Below are 22,363 nucleotides of genomic sequence, written 5' to 3' on the forward strand. Positions count from 1 at the left end.
GATGACTAGCACCGTCTCCAGAACACCGCTGAAAGCTGAAAGCACGGGTGCTTAAAGAAGCCTGTTAGGCCCAGGGAGGGGCGTAGCCAGGGGGGGGGGGGGGGCTATCGGGGCTTCAGCCCTTCCCCCCTCCAAAATTTTTTCGGGCTCGCCATGCACCGCCGACCAAAACAACCTCCGGAGCCGGAAATCATTCTGCATTTTGTCCAGAATGTCTTTTCCCCGCTCGAAAAGACATTTTAGCTTGCATATTGGGAACTCGGGCTAGATTTCACGGCAACGCCCAGGCACCAGGAGTCGTATAATGCATGGAGCCCCAACCGAGCACTAAGTTTCAAGGGCGTTTTGATGGCGAGTGGGCTCGCCGCGGAATCGCGCGGAGGCCGCCGAGACTACGGAGCGCATCGATTTCAATTCCGAAACATTATGAGTATAAAGTTCTCCAACTTTTGATGCGAAATGAGCCTTTACATTTCCAAAGTTGTGCTTTACCTTTCCTATTCCGAAACTTTATGGGTATAAGGTTCTCCAACTTTTGATGCGAAATGAGCCTTTACATTTCCAAAGTCTTGCTTTAGATTTTCAATTCCGCAACTTTGTGGGTTTAATATTGTTACAAACATTTCACATCAAAGGAGCATTGACTTTTCTAAAGTGGTACATCAGAACGTACAACGAGACAAGCCAAATCAACGCACTATCAGAGATGACAAAGCACGTAGCGAGCTACGATGAGACGAAGCGTTGTGGTGGTTCATTTGCCGTCATGTCACAGAAAAAAAAATTCAGAATTTCTTTCAGCGGTGCCAAATCATCCACGTCAAGACATTATTTACCTAATTAATTAAATAATTTTTTTATTTATAGCACCCTCAGGGCTTACATGAAGCATTACAGAGGGGAGGGGCTAATAGATACAGATGACTATACAAAAAAGAAAACACGGTAATCAGGCTGGGAATTGAACGGTATATTTTATGAAACAAACAAAGACGAGCGATTTTTCTGCGATATGAGCGATGTTTTGAGCGATATATTGAGGGAAAGTTTCATGCTAGTTACGCTTGCTCTGCGCTGGCAATTGTTAAGGACAAAACGAACGAAACGATTCTGTACAGCTTCTAAGGTGTTAATTAGTGTTAGTTGATGAGGGTCCCTACGTGGAAGGTTGACGTAATTTTCACTGCTCCCAACAAGCTTCTCAGCTTGTGTGCAAAAACAAGACCATAGAATAAAACAAAGGACATGTGCAAAAAAAACAGCACAGAAAAGGCTATGTTAACTACAGGGCCTGTGTTATATACGGAATTCCATTGCGCTGTGGAAAGAGTTATATCGGACAGACCGGCAGATTCATTAATGATAGGCTTAGGAAGCACTCCAATAAAATTAACAAGCCTTCGCCGGATAGCTTCCTTGCAATCCATTGTCATAAGTGCCGATGAGTTCCGCGATTTCAAGATATAGTTATTATCAGGAGAAGCAAATGCGAATTAACTCGTCTCATCATTGAAAGTGCTCGCATAGAAGAGTTTGGCAATGCTTGTGTTAGTCAATGGTCCATGTCACTATACAAGGAATTGGAACTCCTGCGCATGCGGTAAACACAATAGTTTCTGCCTAGTCTGCAAGTGAGTTGTACTATCGTTTGCTCTGTTATCTTGTCAGTAGACACGTGCTTAAAAGCGAGAAAAAGTGAGGGTACAGAAGTGGCGTCCGTCCCGGAAATAAATTGTTGTTGGAAGTTAGCGCCTGTGTGTGTGTTTTCTCTTCTACATCATTGTGGTTTCTGCGCTACAGGAAGAATTTCAGAACATAGGTAGGCGTTAAGTCCTCGGCAGCAACGCCAGCCACCCACCGTGGAGCCCTACAAGGGGACGCTGCTGGGCCTGTAAAAAATTACCGACGATTACGTTACTTCCTAATGCGAAATTTGAGCGCAGCAAATAAGCTGTTTCACCTTTTCGATAGATTGAGGCAAAGAAATCGAGCAACACATGTATGCGCTATCACAGAATTTTTTTTTATTTTTCACACGTATTCCTTTAACAAAGACTCCACTAACAGTTCTTGACAGTCATGAAGGAAGCTTTGTGGTCGGAGAAATAGACTGATATATGTTCGACTTGGTACACCAATGCTTGATTCTCAAAGACGAGATCTATACAAGTGCCTCGCGAGGTTGTCACAGCCGTGAGACGCGTTACGAGCGAGAGGAACGGGATGTTCTGCCGCATAAGTGTTAGGAAATTGCTGTTTGTCTTTATGTCAACATTAAAGTCCCCCACTACTAACATCGGTGTGGATCGATGGACGGTTAATGCGAGTTGCAGGAAGTGCACGACGTCTTTCGTGAGTGCGGTAGCGGACTCACGAAAGCGGTATCAGTCGGTCGCTGCTAGCGCTGGGGGGATGAAAGGGGGGCGGAGCTGGTTACGAGGCCGACGACAACGCCGACGCGAAACCCAGGAACGGACGCCAAAGAGCCATTTGTGTAGCCAGCCCTCCTCCACAGTCTCTCCTCCTCCCTTCCATCATCCTCCCTCGCCCGGAGAGCCGACAGCGCACATGCGCGGCGGCGGAGCAGATTCGTCGGCGAGCTGGTTACGAGGCCGACGACAACGCCGACGACGACGCGAAACCCAGGAACGGACGCCAAAGAGCTGCGCTCTAAAACAGGTCCTGCAAACGCCAGTATGTTACCACTATAACCAAATATGACATAAAATAGGTTGGTTACTCACAAAGTTAACCCTTGCTGTTTGGAAGATCGGAAGCAATGCACAGGTGAGTAGGGGACAGGAAACATGCAAATTAAGACAGAAAGACGAAGATTTGAGAAGAGAACAGGAAAAAGTAACTGCCAATTTCCCCCAGGCTGGTCAGTCCGGTGGTGCCGCCTTCGTGAAGCGGAGGCCAAAGAGGTGTGTTGCCTCCGCCGAGGGGCCGTAAAGGTACAAACGCTCAGCGTCGGCTCAACCCGGAAGATCCCTTTTTCCCCGTACAGGCCTAAGCGACGCACGGTCAAGCGCGGGAGGGTCCGACCCCCATGTGCTTGGGGAAGGGGTGGTGCAACTCGGCAAACGCCTTCTTACGCAGACGCCCCTGCAGGGGCCGTCTACCTTAGCGTCCTGTGTCTCGCGCTGTTAGTATAGAGAAACTTAAATAAATATGTTCCAGTACGTAGTGCAGCGTCGTAGCCCCATGGCAAACATGAAATAGGTTGTTAGCAGTACATTTGATTGTTTAATACAAAATGAAGTGCTAGCATTTCGTATTTGCAGTGACAGCCGTAAAGCAGGAAGCTATCGGCCAATCTCATTGACATGCGTGTACTTCTACCTGCTTCAGTACATTATCCTAAAGTGGCGATTAAACTACATTACCAACAATCTATGCAATTGGAGCAGATGTTATGGTTCCTTCACTGGAAATTAAAGCAAGCATCCCAATCTCTTAAGCTAGACATGTACTTAACCTGCATTAGATGAATGTTAGAGCAAGCTAATAGGAGCCATTCCAAACTAGATTAATCGACTAGAATAAGAAGGTGCAAGGAAAGCCTCAAGGTACAATCTAATCTGGTATTTCCAAAGGGATTGCACCAGCAAAATGTTACACCCGTTTCAACTGGCTGTATTAACCCAATTCTCAAAACAGGGAAGATTGATTTCGTTTCCTGGTTTTGTAAAGCTGCTTCATTGTCAATAGCTTACAACATATTGTTCTGAGGGAAATTGTTAAGGATTGACAATATCTCGACGGTTTTACACGAGCTTACCTGATGGACAAAAATGGAATAAGGCTGTTTATCTTTCCAAGTTTCGGAAACCAAACATTGCGAAACTTTTAGGAGACCACATCAAAACTTTAAGGCATACACAATAGAAGGGTGCCTAAATACAAATACGGACTGAACACGCTTGTCTGTAGCGGTTGAGCGATCGGCTGTAAACTGCACCAGCGTCCGTCGCTGCTACCTCACGGTCTTACGATCGGCCTGCGGGAACTGGCGACATTCGGGGAAGCGACCGTCGAACCCTGCCCCGCCCGCTGCGGCGACTCGCTTTGTAAGGACGACAATGCGCCTCGTCAACAGCCGTACGGCGCCGGTATGTCTAGACGCGGTCGGCGGGCCAAGTACTGCTAGCGGATTCGAGGGAACTCCTGGAAGATGTTTTGCGGTGCATTCTCATGGGCCTTAGGAGCCGTCACAGTCAATGGACAGACGCGGTGGCCACTGACTGCAGAGTCAACCCTGTCTGCGAGAAACTCTCTCACCTCGGTGTGTTAAGTGAAACGTGTGCGGAAGTGTGTGAACCCTCCCCCTCAAAGGCGGGTCGGCTACGATGACTTTGGACGCCCCCATTGGTCGAAGGTTGAACGGCCGTTTTCCCTCACCTAGGAATCTAGGGAAGACAGAGTGTATTTGAGCAGCCGTTGTCGGCTGATTCAATGTGCATTCTTTTTCAGTCATGCTAGACTGATGAACTGTAACGTTCTCCATCCTTCATGTAGATATTGTAGATAAATTCCCATCGTCCTCGTTCTCAATGAGAACAAGTCTCTCCCTTCAACAACGTCCTCAGCGTTGATGAGTTGGCGACGGCTTGGGTCAGTTACCATCTATTTCATGCCCGACCCCAACCCTTACAACGTTAGCTACTACGCTGCACGTATGTTTCTCATATAGTCCATAGACCCGGGAAGTGGCAAGACCATGCGTGGTCTCATTGCAGTGTCGGCCTGTGCTTTGTTTTTTCGCGAAAATGGTGGCCAACTCGGGCGAAGTGCGATTCTGGTTGTACATGTATTTAGAATTCGTGTGTATGTTATTATACATAGGGGTTTGTATCAAGTTCTAATTGTTATATTCCCATCAGTGCAAGCATTTTAAAGAAATATGCTGCACCACAGTCATTTATTCAAATTTGTGTTGAAGTGTACAAAATATAGCCATCTTGTAATGGTCAAGATAGCCAGCAGCATGTGCAAAACATGTGATGCACATACAATGCACTTGTTGGAATCGACGTGATGCGCAGGTTTCACGCAACGGTCAATTAGGTTCTATAAAACCAAGTGCAATGTGTACAATTGTCTTTACTTTAATCTGCTGCAACACGGATTCTTATGCAATGTTTCCGTATGCACCGCATAAGTCACAACTTTAATGTCATGCAATGTATACATTGCTCGGCGAAATTACTGAAACATCCGTTCACTAAAACTTAGACCGACCCCTGAGGCTGAGTTCGTAGCAAACTCGGCGGAGTTCGAGCGGACGAAGCTCGGCTGATTTAAGTTTTGGTGAATATGAATTAGAGCAAGCTCGGCTGAGTAATATTTTAGTGAATATGAGAGTAAGCTCGGCTGAGTAGAATTTGGGTGAAAATGAATCAGAGCACGTTTAGATCAATAGAAATTTGGTGAATAGGAGTCAGAGAGGGCTCGGGTGAGTAGAATTTTGAGGAGCCTGCACACACATGCCATTAAATAACACCATAGAATAAAACAGTGAGCAGCTGCATCTCACCATCTAACAAAAAGAAGGTTCAGATAGACAAATGTCATGCTTTGTATATATTGAAAGTTGTATTATACTTATTTTCTAGGGACAGTAATGACAGGATATGATTATCAGTTTATGCAGTAACACATCTAATTGCAAACTCATTAGCAACTTTGCCTGTATCTTGTTGCGCACGGCCTATGCCTCAAGATACGTCTGCATGCTTTGTTAGGTGTGGACGTGCAAGAACAATCCGCACTAGAAAAGATGCTTTCATTCGCAGAGAGGGATGCAAACCGCTGACTTTACTGCACGATTCTGATTTGCTTTAGTTTAATGTCTAATTTGTTATTTATAGAAAGTCGCTGCAGTTTCACCCGAAAGGCGGAGCATGGATTGCGGTAGCTTAATAGCGGGCAGCTATACAAAGTAAAGATGGTATAATTTTATCAATTGTATAAATTTGTAAGAATTCGCTTACTAATAAATGAACTAATAAGCATGGTGTCAGGCGCGCAGAAGTAACCATCAAGACATCTCACTGTATGACCACGGAAAGTCGCTGTCGGAACGATGCAGTGGGGAAGCACGTCAGCAGCAGCGAGCGAATTTATTTATTTATTTTTCAGATACTGTCAATCCCAGTGGGATTTTTACTGGTTGGGCATATATTATAAAATCACAAAAAACGATGAAAACAGCTAGGTTTACATAATTTCAACAATGATATTTGTAATCGACACCTAGCAGACATACACATATGGCAGGAAATAAAACATGAATGATACAGAGCATTTGGCAAAAAGGGGTGAAATTGCATAGGCAAATACAATGCTTATACATATTTTATTTTATACAACGACGTGAGTGGTGTGTTATTTCCGGCTAGCATAATCTAATTATGGAGCAACAGTTTTTTCTACAAGGGTAACAAATTTCGGCAACGATGTGTTAGTCGTTATACAGGGGTCCAGGCTATTCCATTCTCTTATTGCGAGGAAAAAACGAATATCTAAAACAGTCAGTGCGAAATGCACATTCTTTAAGTGTTGGTGAATGTTCATGGCGGGAAGGTCTGGTGCACTCAGCACGAAGGTCTATTGACCTATCTCGAAAGTTTAACCCCAACTAAGCGGCGAAAACAGCACACACGAAGCTATCAGTACTCGGTGCACACTGTTCCATCGTATATAGTTTTTAAGATAGGGCGCCCGCGCCATACGCAGCGGCAGCCGCGCCTCCCTCTTTCTGTACCTTGCGCGCGACGAAGTGCGGCGCGTTTCCTCGCCGCTTTCCTCCTTCGCGCGCGCGAGTTGAGGCGCGATTGTCGGCTCACCGCCGCACGCTTTCACTTGCACTTACACCATACGGCGCACCGCGACGATGTTATCCCCCTTAGACATTACACGGGACATCATGGTGACGCTGTCGGGGACGGCAGAAACACGCCTGGAGTGTCCATATAAGTTCTATCGCAATAAAAACAAGGTGTTTTTCCGATTTCTACACTGTTTCATGTGTTTTATAGGAAGCTGAGAGACAGCAGCAAGGAAAGGCAGAGACGTTTACGGCGAAGTAGTTTCTTAGAATTCTGCAATATGTTAAGACCAATATAAAGAAAGAAAAACGAAATTGACTGCACTGAAGTAAGAGCAACATGCAAGTACCTTTTAAAGTGAGGGTTAATAAAGGTGTAGTGAGAATACAAAGTCGGCAAGGCATTGAAGGGTTACATGTTTCCCCGCAGGAAAAAATGGTACATAAAAAAACTGATAAAACTGTTTAAATGACGCTTATCGTCCATTAACGTTTCACAAAAAAAAAAAATTGATGGTGCTGTTTATTCCTAGCCAAAGCGTTACACAAGCTATTGTGAAAATTTAATTATGATGTATAGTTTGCACGTTCGCTTTGCAAGCTTGATAAGCAGTTGCGTCTCGCAACAAGGAAATGGAACCCTGAAATCAGATGAGTCACCGGAAAAAATACGCGTGAAATCCGGAACCAACAGGCAACAACTAAATGGTCGCGCGTACAGCGCGACGTTGAAGCGTCTGGTATTCTATGCTGGGACGTCACAACTCCTCAGCCAAGCATCTGACCGTAGTTGCATATTCTTTAAATTGCTTCATCCGTAAAAGCATACCGCGCTGCAATTGTTGCGGTTTCGTATATCGCGCGTAGCTTGTACGCATCAAACAATGGAATTGGCACGACATCCGAAGGTCACGTCTCCTCGTCAGGGACACCTCGTAGTATTTACAAGTCGTAGCGCATGTGAATCACGGAAAGGCACGCAATTGTACGTACTATCAGCACGCGAAGTCAAGGCGAAGGAGAAAAGTTACAGTGACGTTTCACTTCGTGAATGCGGTGACGCGCAAGCGTTATAGGTGCTGTAGCGCACACGACGCTATCGGGCCTCGGTGCGTTTTGACGCCCGGGCTGTCTGCATCACAGTAAAGACAGGGCTTGTGCTGGCGCACCACACGAAGCAGCCGCCGCGGCAGAACGTCCCGCTGTAAACATTTACTTACTATTTAAATTGCCTAGCATGGTGTCAGCGCGCACAGGCAAACAGCAAGTGCCTGACCTCGATGACCGCGGACAGCCGCTGTGAAAACGCTGGCATGAGTAATCGCGGCAGCAGCAGCAAGCGAATTGACGTTCGTGCTGTCTATCAACGCAAACTGGCCGGTTAGAACACAGAGCACGCCAAGCTAAGAGCCGTGGGCCCACCTAGACTGTGCCCCCAAACCAGATCGCTTCCAAGATCAAGCGCGCGCAGCCGTGCGCGACCGAAGTACAACGCCCCCGCTCCAACCCCTCCCCCGGTGCCATGGTGCAATGTGCGCGACGGTATACGGCGCGCTTCCTCCCTTGTGCACGCGACATTGAGCTGCCATCGTCGGCTCACCGGCGCGCGCTCTCAGTGCGCACACAGCGTATGGGAAACCAGCGCTGGATAGGCGGCGCGTCGATGGATGGATGGATAGATGTTATGAGCGTCCCCTTTGGAACGGGGCGGTGGGTTGCGCAACCAAGCTCTTGCTACTAATACTGCCTAATATTCTACCTAGGTTAAACAATGAAAAAAGACAAACAACACTATGAACTACCACGCCCAAATTTTCCGGTCCCCTATTGTGAACTGTGCTTTTGTACGTCTCCGTCTTTTGTCGTTTCCCTACTTTTCTTCCACCAATCCTCCAGTCGCCTCTTACTAATGTCTATTGCGGACATGTTTGCTTTACCACTGCTCCCTCTGAACCCAAGGCCTTCAACGAGGCCAGTGGTGTCTAAATCGACCGCTGGGTAGACGTCTTCACATTCTAATAAAACATGCTCCGTAGTTTCCCTAGCTTTACCACAGCAAGCACATGCTTCTTCTTCCTTCTTATATCTCGCTTTATAGGTGCGTGTTCTAAGGCATCCTGATCTCGCTTGGAAAAGTAATGAGCTTCCCTTTGAGTTATCATAAATGGTCGAAAACAGTGCGTTGCACGCCGCCTTGGCGACGAAACGCGGCATATTCCAGCCACACAACCAGACGACACACACACATACGCAGCCGTATTATAGTTCGTATGTTTCCGTTTTCGCGCCGCTTCAAGTGGAGTTTTTGTAAGGAAGCTAGCGGCATCAAGCGAAGAAATGACGAAAGAAGCTTTTTAAGCTTTATATGTTTTTCACAGTGCGTCGCGGCGAGCACGTGCGTTTCTTTAACGGTTGCACGGAGGAAGGAAACTAAGGAGACGCCCTACCGCGTGTTTCTATTTCCTCCCAAGCCCAGCGCTCGATCGCTGCACCGCCATGCGCCGCTCGCACGTACTACATTTCTAGGTACTTTTTCGCCGAAGTGCCATGGCACGCGCCCTAGATGTATTTGGGTTTGCGTCCCTGGCTGTGCCAGGGCGCGCGGTGTGTTTGGGCCAGCACGCATTCGCAGAGTTTAGGCGGTGTAGGTAAATTTTAATTCTGAATGCTTAAGCAATTCAGAATTAAGCAATAACACGACCGCTTTCGAGATAGCGCCCGCAGTAGCGAACGAATTTGCCTTTGCGCTGCCTTCCGCTTCAACGGCAACGAAGCGGCGAAAACACAGGGCTGGCGTTGCTCTCAGTTAACGCCTCATTCTGCAACTTTCGCAGATCGCTTTGAAGTTAAGCGGATCCGCGTCTCTTCCATATTATGTAAGCGGCAAGAACACAGCGCGCGAAGCCATGAGCTGTTGGCACTGTTTTGTGGGCATCGCAGATCGCTTTCAAGCGGCGTCTCACGCGGCACTGACATAAGAAGCCGCCGCCTGAGTACGTTCTTGGCTCATGTAATAGAGAATTTTAGGGCGTCCAGTATTCCGGCAAGCGCGGGCGGTTTGCCGCGTGAACGGGGTCGTAAACGTCAACGGCCAGATTGGTGGCGCCAGCTGTTGGCGCAAAGCTCAACCACACAAACACGGAGCCAATCGCTATATTCTGTTAGCTACTGGTGTAAATTTTGGACAGCGGCGTAATTGTGTGGACAGTTATGCCACTGCCAAAAATTTGCACGAGCAGCGAAGCAGAATATAGTAGCTTACTGCAATTTTAGCTCTGTGTTTGGTTGAGCTCTACGCCACCAAGGCGCCTGCACCGCGCCGGCCGCTCACGTTGCTCCCGCCCATCCGGCAATCCGCCCTAACCACCCCCATTTCCCGGAATACCGGACACACTAAAGGTCTCCAATGGCTTCACGCGGATGAATAAGGCGCTGAAGAGCGATAAGGGCTTATAAAATGATCGGAACGGTCATCAGCGCACCAAGGGCCTCCACCTGGAGTACTTTGCTTGCGTCATCAATGCTCCTTGCGCCGATGTCGGCACCAGTTCGTGTCGCCACTGAGCTGTCGTTGGTAATGGCCTAATCAAATTACATAACATTGGTGATGACACCGGGCTGCGCGGAGATGAGCTAGTGGCACAACGCTTACGCATAGTCTAACTCCCAGAGGAGTTTCTGCGAGATTTTTTTTTTGCACCTGGACGTTTAGTATGCGTCGTGTATGGCGCCAGCGCATTGCTATTGTTTCTTCTGGAAGAGAGATAGTGATGTCAATAAGGAAAGGAAGGTTGAGCGCAGCGATAACGTGGCTGGTGGTGCGAGAATTAAACCCTCCATGCCCCACGATTATCCCAGCTTTTGTAGATCGAAGCGCGTCGCACACCACGACCAACTTCTTTTCACATCCCTCTATCCCCTTATCCAAACAGAAAAATTTCGTCCAGTGTTGCGTCAGCTTCCGCACGCAACTCTTATTTCGAAACAGCCTAGGCGGCTTGTTTTGAAAAACCTATTTTCTCTTAGTGACAGCTGGGTGAGCAGGCTGTGCGCCCTGGCAAAACACCTCCCCACTCCCGCGTCAAGTACCTACAGGGATCTAGGGAGCGCTCGCCGTGACGCTTCGGGGAAAAAGTACCTAGAAACGTGGTACACGCGAGCGGCGCATGGTGGCGCAGCGGTCGAGCACTGGGCTTGGGCGTAAACACGGAGGAAGGAAACTAAGGAGAGGTCCTGATGTCACTCTTTGTGAAGCAAAAGTGAAGCCGGAGGTTGGCGTTGCTCATGGCGATGTTCCGCCTTTTGGGCCACCCTCCTCTCTTGTTTACACCTTTCGCGAAACCACGCCGCGCTGCGCGTGGTTTCGCGCGCGGAGCGCGCGCGCTCGCGCAACATCCGGCAGAGCACGGTGCAGGTAACACAGCGCAACAAGTCACGGTGACTTGTTCGTGACTTGTTCGGTGACGGTGACAAGTCACGGTGACTCACGGTGACAACAAATCACTGGCTCCGGACAGGCCGCCATTGGAATATGAACCTGGCAACGTTTAACGCTAGAACGTTATCTAGTGAAGCGAGTCTAGCAGTGCTATTGGAGGAATTAGAGGGCAGTAAATGGGATATAATAGGGCTCAGTGAAGGTAGGAGGCCAAAAGAAGAATATACAGTGCTAAAAAGCGGGCACGTCCTGTGCTACCGGGGCTTAGCGGAGAGAAGGGAACTAGGAGTCGGATTCCTGATTAATAAGAATATAGCTGGTAACATACAGGAATTCTATAGCATTAACGAGAGGGTGGCAGGTCTTGTTGTGAAACTTAATAAGAGGTACAAAATGAAGATTGTACAGGTCTACGCCCCTACATCCAGTCATGATAACCAGGAAGTCGAAAGCTTCTATGAAGACGTGGAATCGGCGATGGGTAGAGTGAAAACCAAATACACTATACTAATGGGCGACTTTAATGCGAAGGTAGGCAAGAAGCAGGCTGGAGACAAAGCAGTGGGGGAATATGTCATAGGCACTAGGAATAACAGGGGAGAGTTATTAGTAGAGTTTGCGGAACAGAATAATATGAGGATAATGAATACCTTCTTCCGCAAGCGGGATAGCCGAAAGTGGACGTGGAGAAGCCCGAACGGCGAGACTACAAATGAAATAGACTTCATACTCTGCGCTAACCCTGGCATCATACAAGATGTGGACGTGCTCGGCAAGGTGCGCTGCAGTGACCACAGGATGGTAAGAACTCGAATTAGCCTAGACCTGAGAAGGGAACGGAAGAAACTGGTACATAAGAAGCCGATCAATGAGTTAGTGGTAAGAGGGAAAATAGAGGAATTCCAGATCAAGCTACAGAACAGGTACTCGGCTTTAACTCAGGAAGAGGAAGTTAGTGTTGAAGCAATGAACGACAATCTTGTGGGCATCATTAAGGAGTGTGCAATGGAAGTCGGTGGCAACTCCATTAAGCAGGATACCAGTAAACTATCACAGGAGACGAAAGATCTGATCAAGAAACGCCAATGTATGAAAGCCTCTAACCCTACAGCTAGAATAGAACTGGCAGAACTTTCGAAGTTAATCAACAAGCGTAAGACAGCTGACATCAGGAAGTATAATATGGATAGAATTGAACATGCTCTCAGGAACGGAGGAAGCCTAAAAACAGTGAAGAAGAAACTAGGAATTGGCAAGAATCAGATGTATGCGTTAAGAGACAAAGCCGGCAATATCATAACTAATATGGATGAGATAGTTCAAGTGGCTGAGGAGTTCTATAGAGATTTATACAGTACCAGTGGCACCCACGACGATAATGGAAGAGAAAATAGTCTAGAGGAATTCGAAATCCCAAAGGTAACGCCGGAAGAAGTAAAGAAAGCCTTAGGAGATATGCAAAGGGGGAAGGCAGCTGGGGAGGATCAGGTAACAGCAGATTTGTTGAAGGATGGTGGGCAGATTGTTCTAGAGAAACTGGCCACCCTGTATACGCAATGCCTCATGACCTCGAGCGTACCGGAATCTTGGAAGAACGCTAACATTATCCTAATCCATAAGAAAGGGGACGCCAAAGACTTGAAAAATTATAGACCGATCAGCTTACTTAAGTCCGTTGCCTACAAACTATTCACTAAGGTAATCGCAAATAGAATCAGGAACACCTTAGACTTCGGTCAAGCAAAGGACCAGGCAGGATTCCGTAAAGGCTACTCAACAATAGATCATATTCACACTATCAATCAGGTGATAGAGAAATGTGCGGAATATAACCAACCCTTATATATAGCTTTCATTGATTACGAGAAAGCGTTTGATTCTGTCGAAACCTCAGCAGTCATGGAGGCATTACGGAATCAGGGTGTAGACGAGCCGTATGTAAAAATACTGAAAGATATCTATAGCGGCTCCACAGCCACCATAGTCCTCCATAAAGAAAGCAACAAAATCCCAATAAAGAAAGGCGTCAGACAGGGAGATACGATCTCTCCAATGCTATTCAAAGCGTGTTTACAGGAGGTATTCAGAGACCTGGATTGGGAAGAATTGGGGATAAAAGTTAATGGAGAATACCTTAGTAACTTGCGATTCGCTGATGATATTGCCTTGCTTAGTAACTCAGGGGACCAATTGCAATGCATGCTCACTTACCTGGAGAGGCAAAGCAGAAGAGTGGGTTTAAAAATTAATCTGCAGAAAACTAAAGTAATGTTTAACAGTCTCGGAAGAGAACAGCAATTTACAATAGGCAGCGAGGCACTGGAAGTAGTAAGGGAATACATCTACTTAGGGCAGGTAGTGACGGCAGATCCGGATCATGAGCCAGAAATAATCAGAAGAATAAGAATGGGCTGGGGTGCGTTTGGCAGGCATTCTCAGATCATGAACAGCAGGTTGCCATTATCCCTCAAGAGGAAAGTGTATAATAGCTGTGTCTTACCAGTACTCACCTACGGGGCAGAAACCTGGAGGCTTACGAAAAGGGTTCTACTCAAATTGAGGACGACGCAACGAGCTATGGAAAGAAGAATGATAGGTGTAACGTTAAGGGATAAGAAAAGAGCAGATTTGGTGAGGGAACAAACGCGAGTTAATGACATCTTAGTTGAAATCAAGAAAAAGAAATGGGCATGGGCAGGACATGTAATGAGGAGGGAGGATAACCGATGGTCATTAAGGGTTACGGACTGGATCCCAAGGGAAGGGAAGCGTAGCAGGGGGCGGCAGAAAGTTAGGTGGGCGGATGAGATGAAGTTTGCAGGGACGGCATGGCCACAATTAGTACATGACCGGGGTTGTTGGAGAAGTATGGGAGAGGCCTTTGCCCTGCAGTGGGCGTAACCAGGCTGATGATGATGATGATCAACAAACGCATAAAAATCACAGAACCAAACCTGACCCACGAGTTTTCATCCGCCTAGTACGCGTGTCGGTATTGATAGTACGTACCGCTGGCGCAATCTACGGCTTCAGTCAATTAGTTGCAGTGCTCAAGGCTACTTGAATCAACGTTTATAGATAAAAAAAGGCACCTATAAATGTTGTGTTGAGCGACAAACGCCATTTCCGAAAGCAAACTGCGAAATAGTTGTCGCTGGTCTCGGCGCAATTTCGACGAAAAATCGCAGCGACCGCTGCCATTAGTGCAACGTGCGACCAACCGGTTTGTACCTGCTGATCAACACCTGCAACCATGATTTCCAGCGCATGCAACCGAAATCAGACTTCTGGTGCGATGAAAATCACATCATGCAAAAAAAGGCTTTAAAGCTTCCTTTTAAGACCCGTGTATGCAACATGACGTGATATGCGTACAGCTCCTTGGCAGAAGCACTAGTGTATGGGCCCGCAACGGTCGTACCAACAACAGCAGCCAACGCTGGCTTAGCTTTCGCAGAGTCGATAAAGCAGAACGTGACGGTGCACCCACTTGGATTCATCATTATTGCAGTCAAACGCACTGCGCTTCTCTAGAGGACAATACCAGGACAGCACGACAGCGCGAACGCTTCGCGCGTGTCCGTGAAATTGCTATCGCCATAAAAAGTCACCCAGCATACCTCCGTGGATCCGGTGAAGGCCACCTTGTCGATATCCGGGTGACTGGAAATGGCGGCGCCCGCTGTCTCTCCGTAGCCTGGAACCACGTTGACTACGCCCGGTGGAAAGCCGGCCTCGGCCACGTAGCTGGCCACCAGCAGCGCTGTGAGCGGAGTCTGCTCCGCAGGCTTCACTACCACGGTGTTGCCCATGGCTAATGCAGGGCCCAGCTTCCACGACAGCATTAAGAGGGGCACGTTCCACTGCCGCAAAGAAAGGCTACATTGGCTATTGTGGACAAAAGCCAAATGAGGTGGAGAGCAGTAAAAAAAAAAAAAAAACCCAGGTGCCCTTAGCTATCGCCCAAGAAATTACAAGGGGAAGCCTTGTAAAGCCTGCTGTAATTCACCTTAACTCACCTTCACCCACGTTAACCCATGCTAAGCCACGTTAGCACGCTTTAATTCCACTTATTCAACATTAATCCACCCTGCTGATCCGCTTTAGTCCTTCTTATTACACATTAACCCACCTTACTCGACCTTAATCCACCTTAATCCATCGAAATCCAATCACTGATCAATGATCAATTAAATTTGCTAATCATTAATCATCTCTTATACACAGCTGGACATGCTCTGGTTTCCTTCTGGCCTTCCTTGGGTTACATGATATTTTCTGTACCTCCCAGCGTGACCGTGAAACAGAGATATAAAGCTTTCGCCTTAAAAACTGCGCGAACGTGGTGCTGCCATTGCAGTCATGGGATCTCTAAATATTTGCGTTTGAACTCAATGCAATGCCACCGTGCCGCACATGTGTGAAGACGAAATGCTCCTATATTCACATGTAAGAGGAAGAAAGTTCCCAATAGGGTGAACATTTCTCACAAAAGAAACAAGAAAATTGGCTACGGATGTTGCGTTTCGTGGACCGCAATAGCTGCCTGCCACATTCTTCGCGCATCGAACAATTCAACACTAATACCGCTGTCACACCGCAAATACTTTCCAACGAATGATATTTGCCGAAAATGTCATTTTTTACATCGAAGCTGTCTATGTTTACTCTCCGGAAAAGTCGGGACGACGAACGGAAAACGCCTAGCGGCAAAGCCAACTTTCTCGCGAATGCTGTGTAGCTATCAAACTAATGTAGGTATCTTGGCAAAAATCATACTGAAATTGGCCGCTAAAACGACTCTATCACGCCGAGTTTCATTTACTTGTGATAGTTCACAGTGAAGTTGTAAACGTTATAGAATTCCTGTCTGATGTCAATACATGGGCAGCTACGGAGGAAGTATGATTACATAAAACGGCTGTAACTCTTGTTCTATCGAAACTATTCAAAAACAAATTATATGAAAATTAGCAGCTAAGACGACTCTAACATTACGCTGTTTCATTTACTTTTCGCAGTTACGTAGTTCACAGTGAAGTTGTAAATATAGTGGCATTCCTGTCTGCTGTCAATGCATGGGTTTCTACGGGGGGGAAACGGACAGCCTCATGTTTGTCCACTAGAATAAAGGTCTAGACCTTTTAAGTTTCATTTAGCTAATTAACTAGGAAGTAGGCTCTATCACAAAGTACCAAAAAAACGTGTTTTTTTTTTCGTGCGCTCCTTTGGACTGCACTCCGGTCAACGCATATCGTCGCTGGCGCCGAGGCTCGGTTTAACGGCCACCTGCGTATAAATGGCGCTCCGTCGCAGCTGCGTCGCAGACACCCGCGTCTTTAGAGCGGTGTCGTAAAAGCCCTTCGGCGGTGGCTCTGTGTATGTATAACGTAGTGCGTGACGTAGTGCACGCCTGATATTAACAGCGGAGCTGTTTAAGCTTTTAGTTCCGCCGTGGAGCGTTACAAGAAAACTCAGCCCAGCTGTGCGCCGCCTCGCGTTGCCGTAGGTCTTGCGGCCACACCCCGTCTTGCGCAGGTTCTCTAGCACGATGGCGTGGGACACGTTGTCGAAGGCCCCTTTGAGGTCCAAAGCCAGTATACCCCGCGGCTATATTAAAGATTTCCTAACCAATAGAAAAGCAACTATCCGGATAGGAAATGAACGGTCAGAGCCTGTGGAGCTCGGAGACAGGGGTACCCCACAGGGGTCTGTCCTGTCGCATCTGCTTTTCAACCTAGCACTCCTGCCCCTGCCCGAACTACTCAGTCAGATCGAGGGCGTGGACCACGCGTTCTATGCCGACGATATAACGGTGTGGACGAACCGTGCGGGGTCCGATGCCTGGGCGGAGGAAGCCCTGCAGAGAGCGGCAACGACCGTCCACGAGTACGCCACGACCTGCGGCCTGAGCTGCGCTCCACAGAAATCGGAGCTGCTCATGGTACTGCCCGGAAGACCAAAGAAAGAGCCGCCGCCGAACATAATCATCACCATCGACGGCACAGAGATGAAACCAACGCAGCAGATCCGGATACTGGGCCTGCTGTTGCGCAGCGACGGCAAGGCGCACGCAGCCGTCATAAGAAAAGAAGGCGATAAATGTGTAAGCACTCCCTCTCTTGCCTTGTCGGGAAAAGAAATAACATTTTTGGAAGAAAGATTAAAATAATGATTTGCAGATGTTTTTGCGAATGATGTGCGCATGCCCATGCTGATGAAGGTATAAATGTTCGGTGATTTTCAAATAAACTTCCAGTTGGCAGTCAGCGCTTGTCTGTGGTATTTCTATCCTTGTGTCCTCGTCTTTTTCGCGCAGTTTCACCTCAGTTCTAAGTATGAACCAACTAGCCCTCATCAAGATCTTACCATCTACCATGATGGCTCCTACACCGCGGCGGCCTGATCCGAGTATACCCCTTCAATCCCAAGGCAGATGCATGATTTAACTGCCGGAAGATAGGGCGCCGCTGTTACGTGTGGTCTCAGCCCAGACGCCATTGCTGCCCGCACTGCGAAGAAGGCCACAATACCACAAAAATTATGGCTTTTTATGTGCCAAAACCACTTTCTGATATGAGGCACGCCGTAGTGGAGGACTCCGGAAATTTCGATCACCTGGAATTTTTTAACGTGCACCTAAAGCTAAGTACACGGGTGTTTTCGAATTTCGCTTCCGTAAAAATGCGGCCGCCGTAACTGGGATTTGATACCACGACTTCGTTTTCAGCAGCCCAACACCACAGCCACTGAACAACCACGGCGGGTGCAATATCACAAGGAACGCCACCAACATGCCAAGCGCGTTGCATCGTCGGCCAAGTAGGACACATGAAGAACAGCTCGAGATGCAAGTACCGCTTCGCCAAAAAGCTGGTACCCACAAACCCACCACAAGCGAGAAAAAATTGGAGGACGCTTAAGCTTCGCCTTCAAGAGTGGAACGCGATAGCGTTCCCGTCGACCCGCCAATGGGTGTAAGACAATGGGCTACAGGGCAGCCATCACTTACGAGGCGCCCCGCATCAGACGCGGTGAGCGTCGAGCCATATGGTCGAGCAACGCGGCGTTCGGCGCAGCAACGAAACGTGCGCCCGAGCAAGCGGAGCGAACCAAAGAACTCGGTATCACGGAGGGGGAAATGATGCACGCCAGCCAAACGCCGTGATCGGCACGGGCAGAGAGATAGAGAGATAGTGATCTAAAGAAAGGAAGGACGCTTGATTCTACAGAGGGAGCAAGGCGAAGCGTTGTCAGGGGAGAGAGTCCGAGCCGCGACAGCTCCAATGCGCGCGTGGCGCGCCATCTGTCGGGGCAGCGCCGTACATGGAGAGGAGGGGGTCTTCTGTGTTTGCCGCAAGATGGCTCTCCGTGTGCGGAAAGCGCAGAAGAAATGCAGCGAAACGCACTTCGCTACTCGTGTAATTGCGACTTCTGTAAGTTACATGTTCATAATTACCGATATACACCACAGTATAACTTTCCACGGCTCGTTTCGAAGGCAACACCGCATTCACTAGAGGCGCGTTTGTACCTTTTGGAAGCATCGAAGTCGTGGCTGAGTGGTAGCGTCTCCGTCTCACACTCCAGAGACCCTGGTTCGATTCCCACCCAGCCCATCTTGGAAGTTGCTTTTTATTTATGGAGTGCCTGCCGTGATTTATCGCTCACGGTCAACGCCGCAAAACGCCGACGCTGACACCGACGCCGACACCCGACGCCGACACCGACGCCGACGACACCGGCTTTTCTGCGACACGAGCTCCTTAACGCTATCGCGTTAATACGCAACAATCCCAGTCACCATTGAAGTCATCGATCCTGGAAAACGCTTGCCTGCCTCACTCGGATGAGCACAACTACCCCCGTCCCGGGACATCCCAAACGGCAAGACGAGACAGCCGGTCCAGGTCACGATCCCGTAAGGATCAAACAACCCCTATGGTGAGGCCCAGATCTAGAACCCGATAACCAAGTCGAACCCCGTACCACGACCCGTCGAAAAAGTCGCCGAGCCCCTCTAGAGTGGCATGGGAGCAGGGCCCACTATACTCACCCCGATCATCTCCCTCCCCCGATTGCTCCAGTCGTGGGACTCGGCGAAAGACGCACTCGTAAAGGAACTTATGCAAACAATCTTGGTACTGAAGTCCCAAATGGCGACGCAACAAGCTCAGGTCAAATCATTGCTTACGCAGAGCCGCTACCTAGAAAACACACTGTCGAAGGCCAATCAATACCTGTATAAACCAGCTCAACAGCTCCAACCCGCCGCGGCAGGCAAACGTAAAACAACTACAGTGGAAACATTGCGATCCGCAGAGGACACCACGGCGGCCACCATTCCGACAGTCAATGCAGCCGAGGCCGAAGCCGTTCGTATGACAGTCCATGCCATGGTCGAAGAAACCGTCCGCGCCGCTGTAACAGACGCCTTAACAGGCGTAGACTCACGTCTAACGAACATGTAGAAACGACTCGCAACCATGGAAACCACCGTTAGCAACACCAGAGCTGGCCTTGTGGCCATGGAGACCTCCATACACAACCGGCTTAGAAGCACTCAAAACTGCCACAAACACCAGTTTTACTGTAATGCCACAGAGTATGGCCAGCACAACAGGCATACACAAGCTAGTGTCCTCTCCTTGGCCAGCCCCGCACAGCTGACCTACCACACCCCCAAGTAACGTTCCCACAGATCCATCATGGCCAGCACCTATTTCATTGTATGGCAGTGGAACAGCAGCGCCTTCCGCAAGAAGAAAACCACCTGTAGCTACTCGTACAAGAAACAACAGCCGCGAAATAACGAAACGCCTCCTGACGTCACCACACTGCAAGAAACAACAGTTGCAATCTCACTCCCCGGCTACATCGCTTTCCAATATTTCACAGGCCAGCAAAATCAAGAAGCCCCATGTACGGGCACGCTCGTCCACAAGAGCCTCACGGCAATGTAATATGACCTAGAAACATCTGACATTCCACACACGCTTGTGGAGATTCTTCCGCGAGAACACACGCACGTTCTCGGACTGGGGCTACCTGCAAGCGAACAAAAGAGGCAGGAAACAATGGCAGCTCAGCCAGGACCTCCGTCTAACATTACTAGATGACACACAGCAGCCGGCGACCCGCATCGGAAACAGCGTGTGTTGAGACACGTCACCCGACCTTGCATGTTTCAAGAAGGCCAGATGGACGAACGCCTGTCAACTAGAGAACAGTGACCACTACGTTACCGTTACGGTACAGGCGCCCGCAAGCAAGACATTACACAACGCATTCGCTCCAATAAAAGACGGGCGCAAATTCAAAGAAGTCCGCGAATGCAACACCCACGCTTGCATAACGAACTTTAAAGAATGAACGGCCTGCCCCAATGACCACTTTCAACGCACAACGCGCGAACGCAGGGCTGCAGACGAAACACCTGCCACAGACTCGCGTCTCTTCCACAAGCGGGACGCACACGCAAGCCTGCTGCACTGATGGCAGAGACGACGCCACAATAAGAAACTGCGTCACCACATGCGGGCCCTCTGCCAGGCGATAGAGTAACACAGCACCGCCCTAGTCCACCAGCGATGGGGCCAACTGTGCGGTGGATTAAACGGACAGCTAGACAATAAAAACACGTGCTAGCTGTAACGACACTTACTCGAGCCTGAGAATTGAAAGACCGCCGTACGACATTACTCAAACAACTCGTCCACAAACACCCCGGATCAGTCGAAGACCTCCTAACCGAACTGGCAGACAAATACATCAAACACGCCTAACAACCAGCGCCTCCACTACCATCTTACGAAGGGAAACCAAACCCAACCCTCGATGCTGACATTACGGAAGCCAAAGTATAGGCAGTCCTTCTAAAGCTGTGCACAACTTTGGCACCGGGCCCAAACGGAATCTCAAACAAAACAATCCGTAACCTAGACGCAAAGTCAGTAACTGCCCTCGCTGAATATTTCAGCGACTGCCGGCCGGCTGTCAGCATACAAGAACAATGGAAGCGCGCGAAAATAATCTTCCTTCGAAATTCCGGAAAAAAGACAGGTGGATCTAACTTTCGCCAAATATCGCGCCTAGGAACGCTCCTTGCGGAGCAAGAACTTTTCCCGCCAACCATGCTTCGTTTTCGCGCCCGCCTATCCACTCAAGACATCCTAATACAAATCCACCATGGTCTATTGAAATACCCCGTACGCGCAGGCACGCGAGCACTGCATGGCAGTGACCTGGGCAAGGCTTTCGATAACGTGACACATGAAGCGATAGCACAACGCTTGGCCGCGACAAAACCCGGCGAACGCGCATACAACAACGTATATTCCTTCCTACATGGTGTTATGAAAATCTGGAGTTACGTGTGACCAACGAAGGTTCTATGGATGGTGCCGTGCCAGGTGCTGGGAGAAAAAAGGGTTCCGAGCGACGTTGAAGTGAAGGATAAAAAAAGGGGAATATATTCAAAAAGGTACATGGTTCAGTTAACCAACACGGCTCCAACTATCGGGGCAGGCTACATGTTAGAGTGTTTGCATGTCCGAGCGTCTGCCTCTTCTCTTTTTTTGCGCCATTTATTTCCTTATTTCCCTTGCCGAGGGAATTCACGGGCCAATCATAAACGCCGAGTCGTTCACTTGTCTTCAACCTGGTGCTCCTGTCTACAAGGTGGTGATCCTTTCTCCAACGTGGTGCCCCAGTCTCCAACGTGGTGCCCCCGTCTCCAACCTGGTGCCCCAGTCTGCAACCTGGTCCCCAATTCTACAACCGGGTGCCCCAGTATCGAACCTGGTGCTCCTGTCTCTTACCTGCTGCTCCTGACTCCAACATGGTACCCCTGACTCCAACCTTGTGCCCCTTACTACAACCTGGTGCTCTTATCTTCAAAGTGGTGCACCTGTCTCCAACGTGGCACAATACGAGGCAACCACGTGTTAAACTGAACCTGCCATCGCCGAATTCCCTGGGAGTTCTCGACAGTGGCCCTGCCATCGATCAGTGGACTCTTCATGACAGTCCGGAGGGGCGACGTTGCTGTCTTGAAGCGAGCTACCTTGAAGTGAATGATGAGACATCAACATCAA

At 48.7% G+C, this 22,363-nt stretch overlaps 1 protein-coding gene across 2 annotated transcripts in view; it reads right to left on the reverse strand.

The window, feature by feature from the left end:
• LOC135911970 (aldehyde dehydrogenase 1A1-like) overlaps positions 1-22,363 on the reverse strand; it is a 360,058-nt gene that overhangs the window by 85,671 nt on the left and 252,024 nt on the right. For both annotated transcript variants that reach the window (XM_065444352.2, XM_070527411.1), the window contains exon 14: positions 14,888-15,130. In XM_065444352.2, coding sequence (XP_065300424.2) covers positions 14,888-15,130 — 243 coding nt within the window. The remainder of the gene's footprint in view (positions 1-14,887; positions 15,131-22,363) is intronic.

This window comes from Dermacentor albipictus, chromosome 10 (genome assembly GCF_038994185.2).
Source record: "Dermacentor albipictus isolate Rhodes 1998 colony chromosome 10, USDA_Dalb.pri_finalv2, whole genome shotgun sequence".
NCBI classification, from domain to species: Eukaryota; Metazoa; Arthropoda; class Arachnida; order Ixodida; family Ixodidae; genus Dermacentor; species Dermacentor albipictus.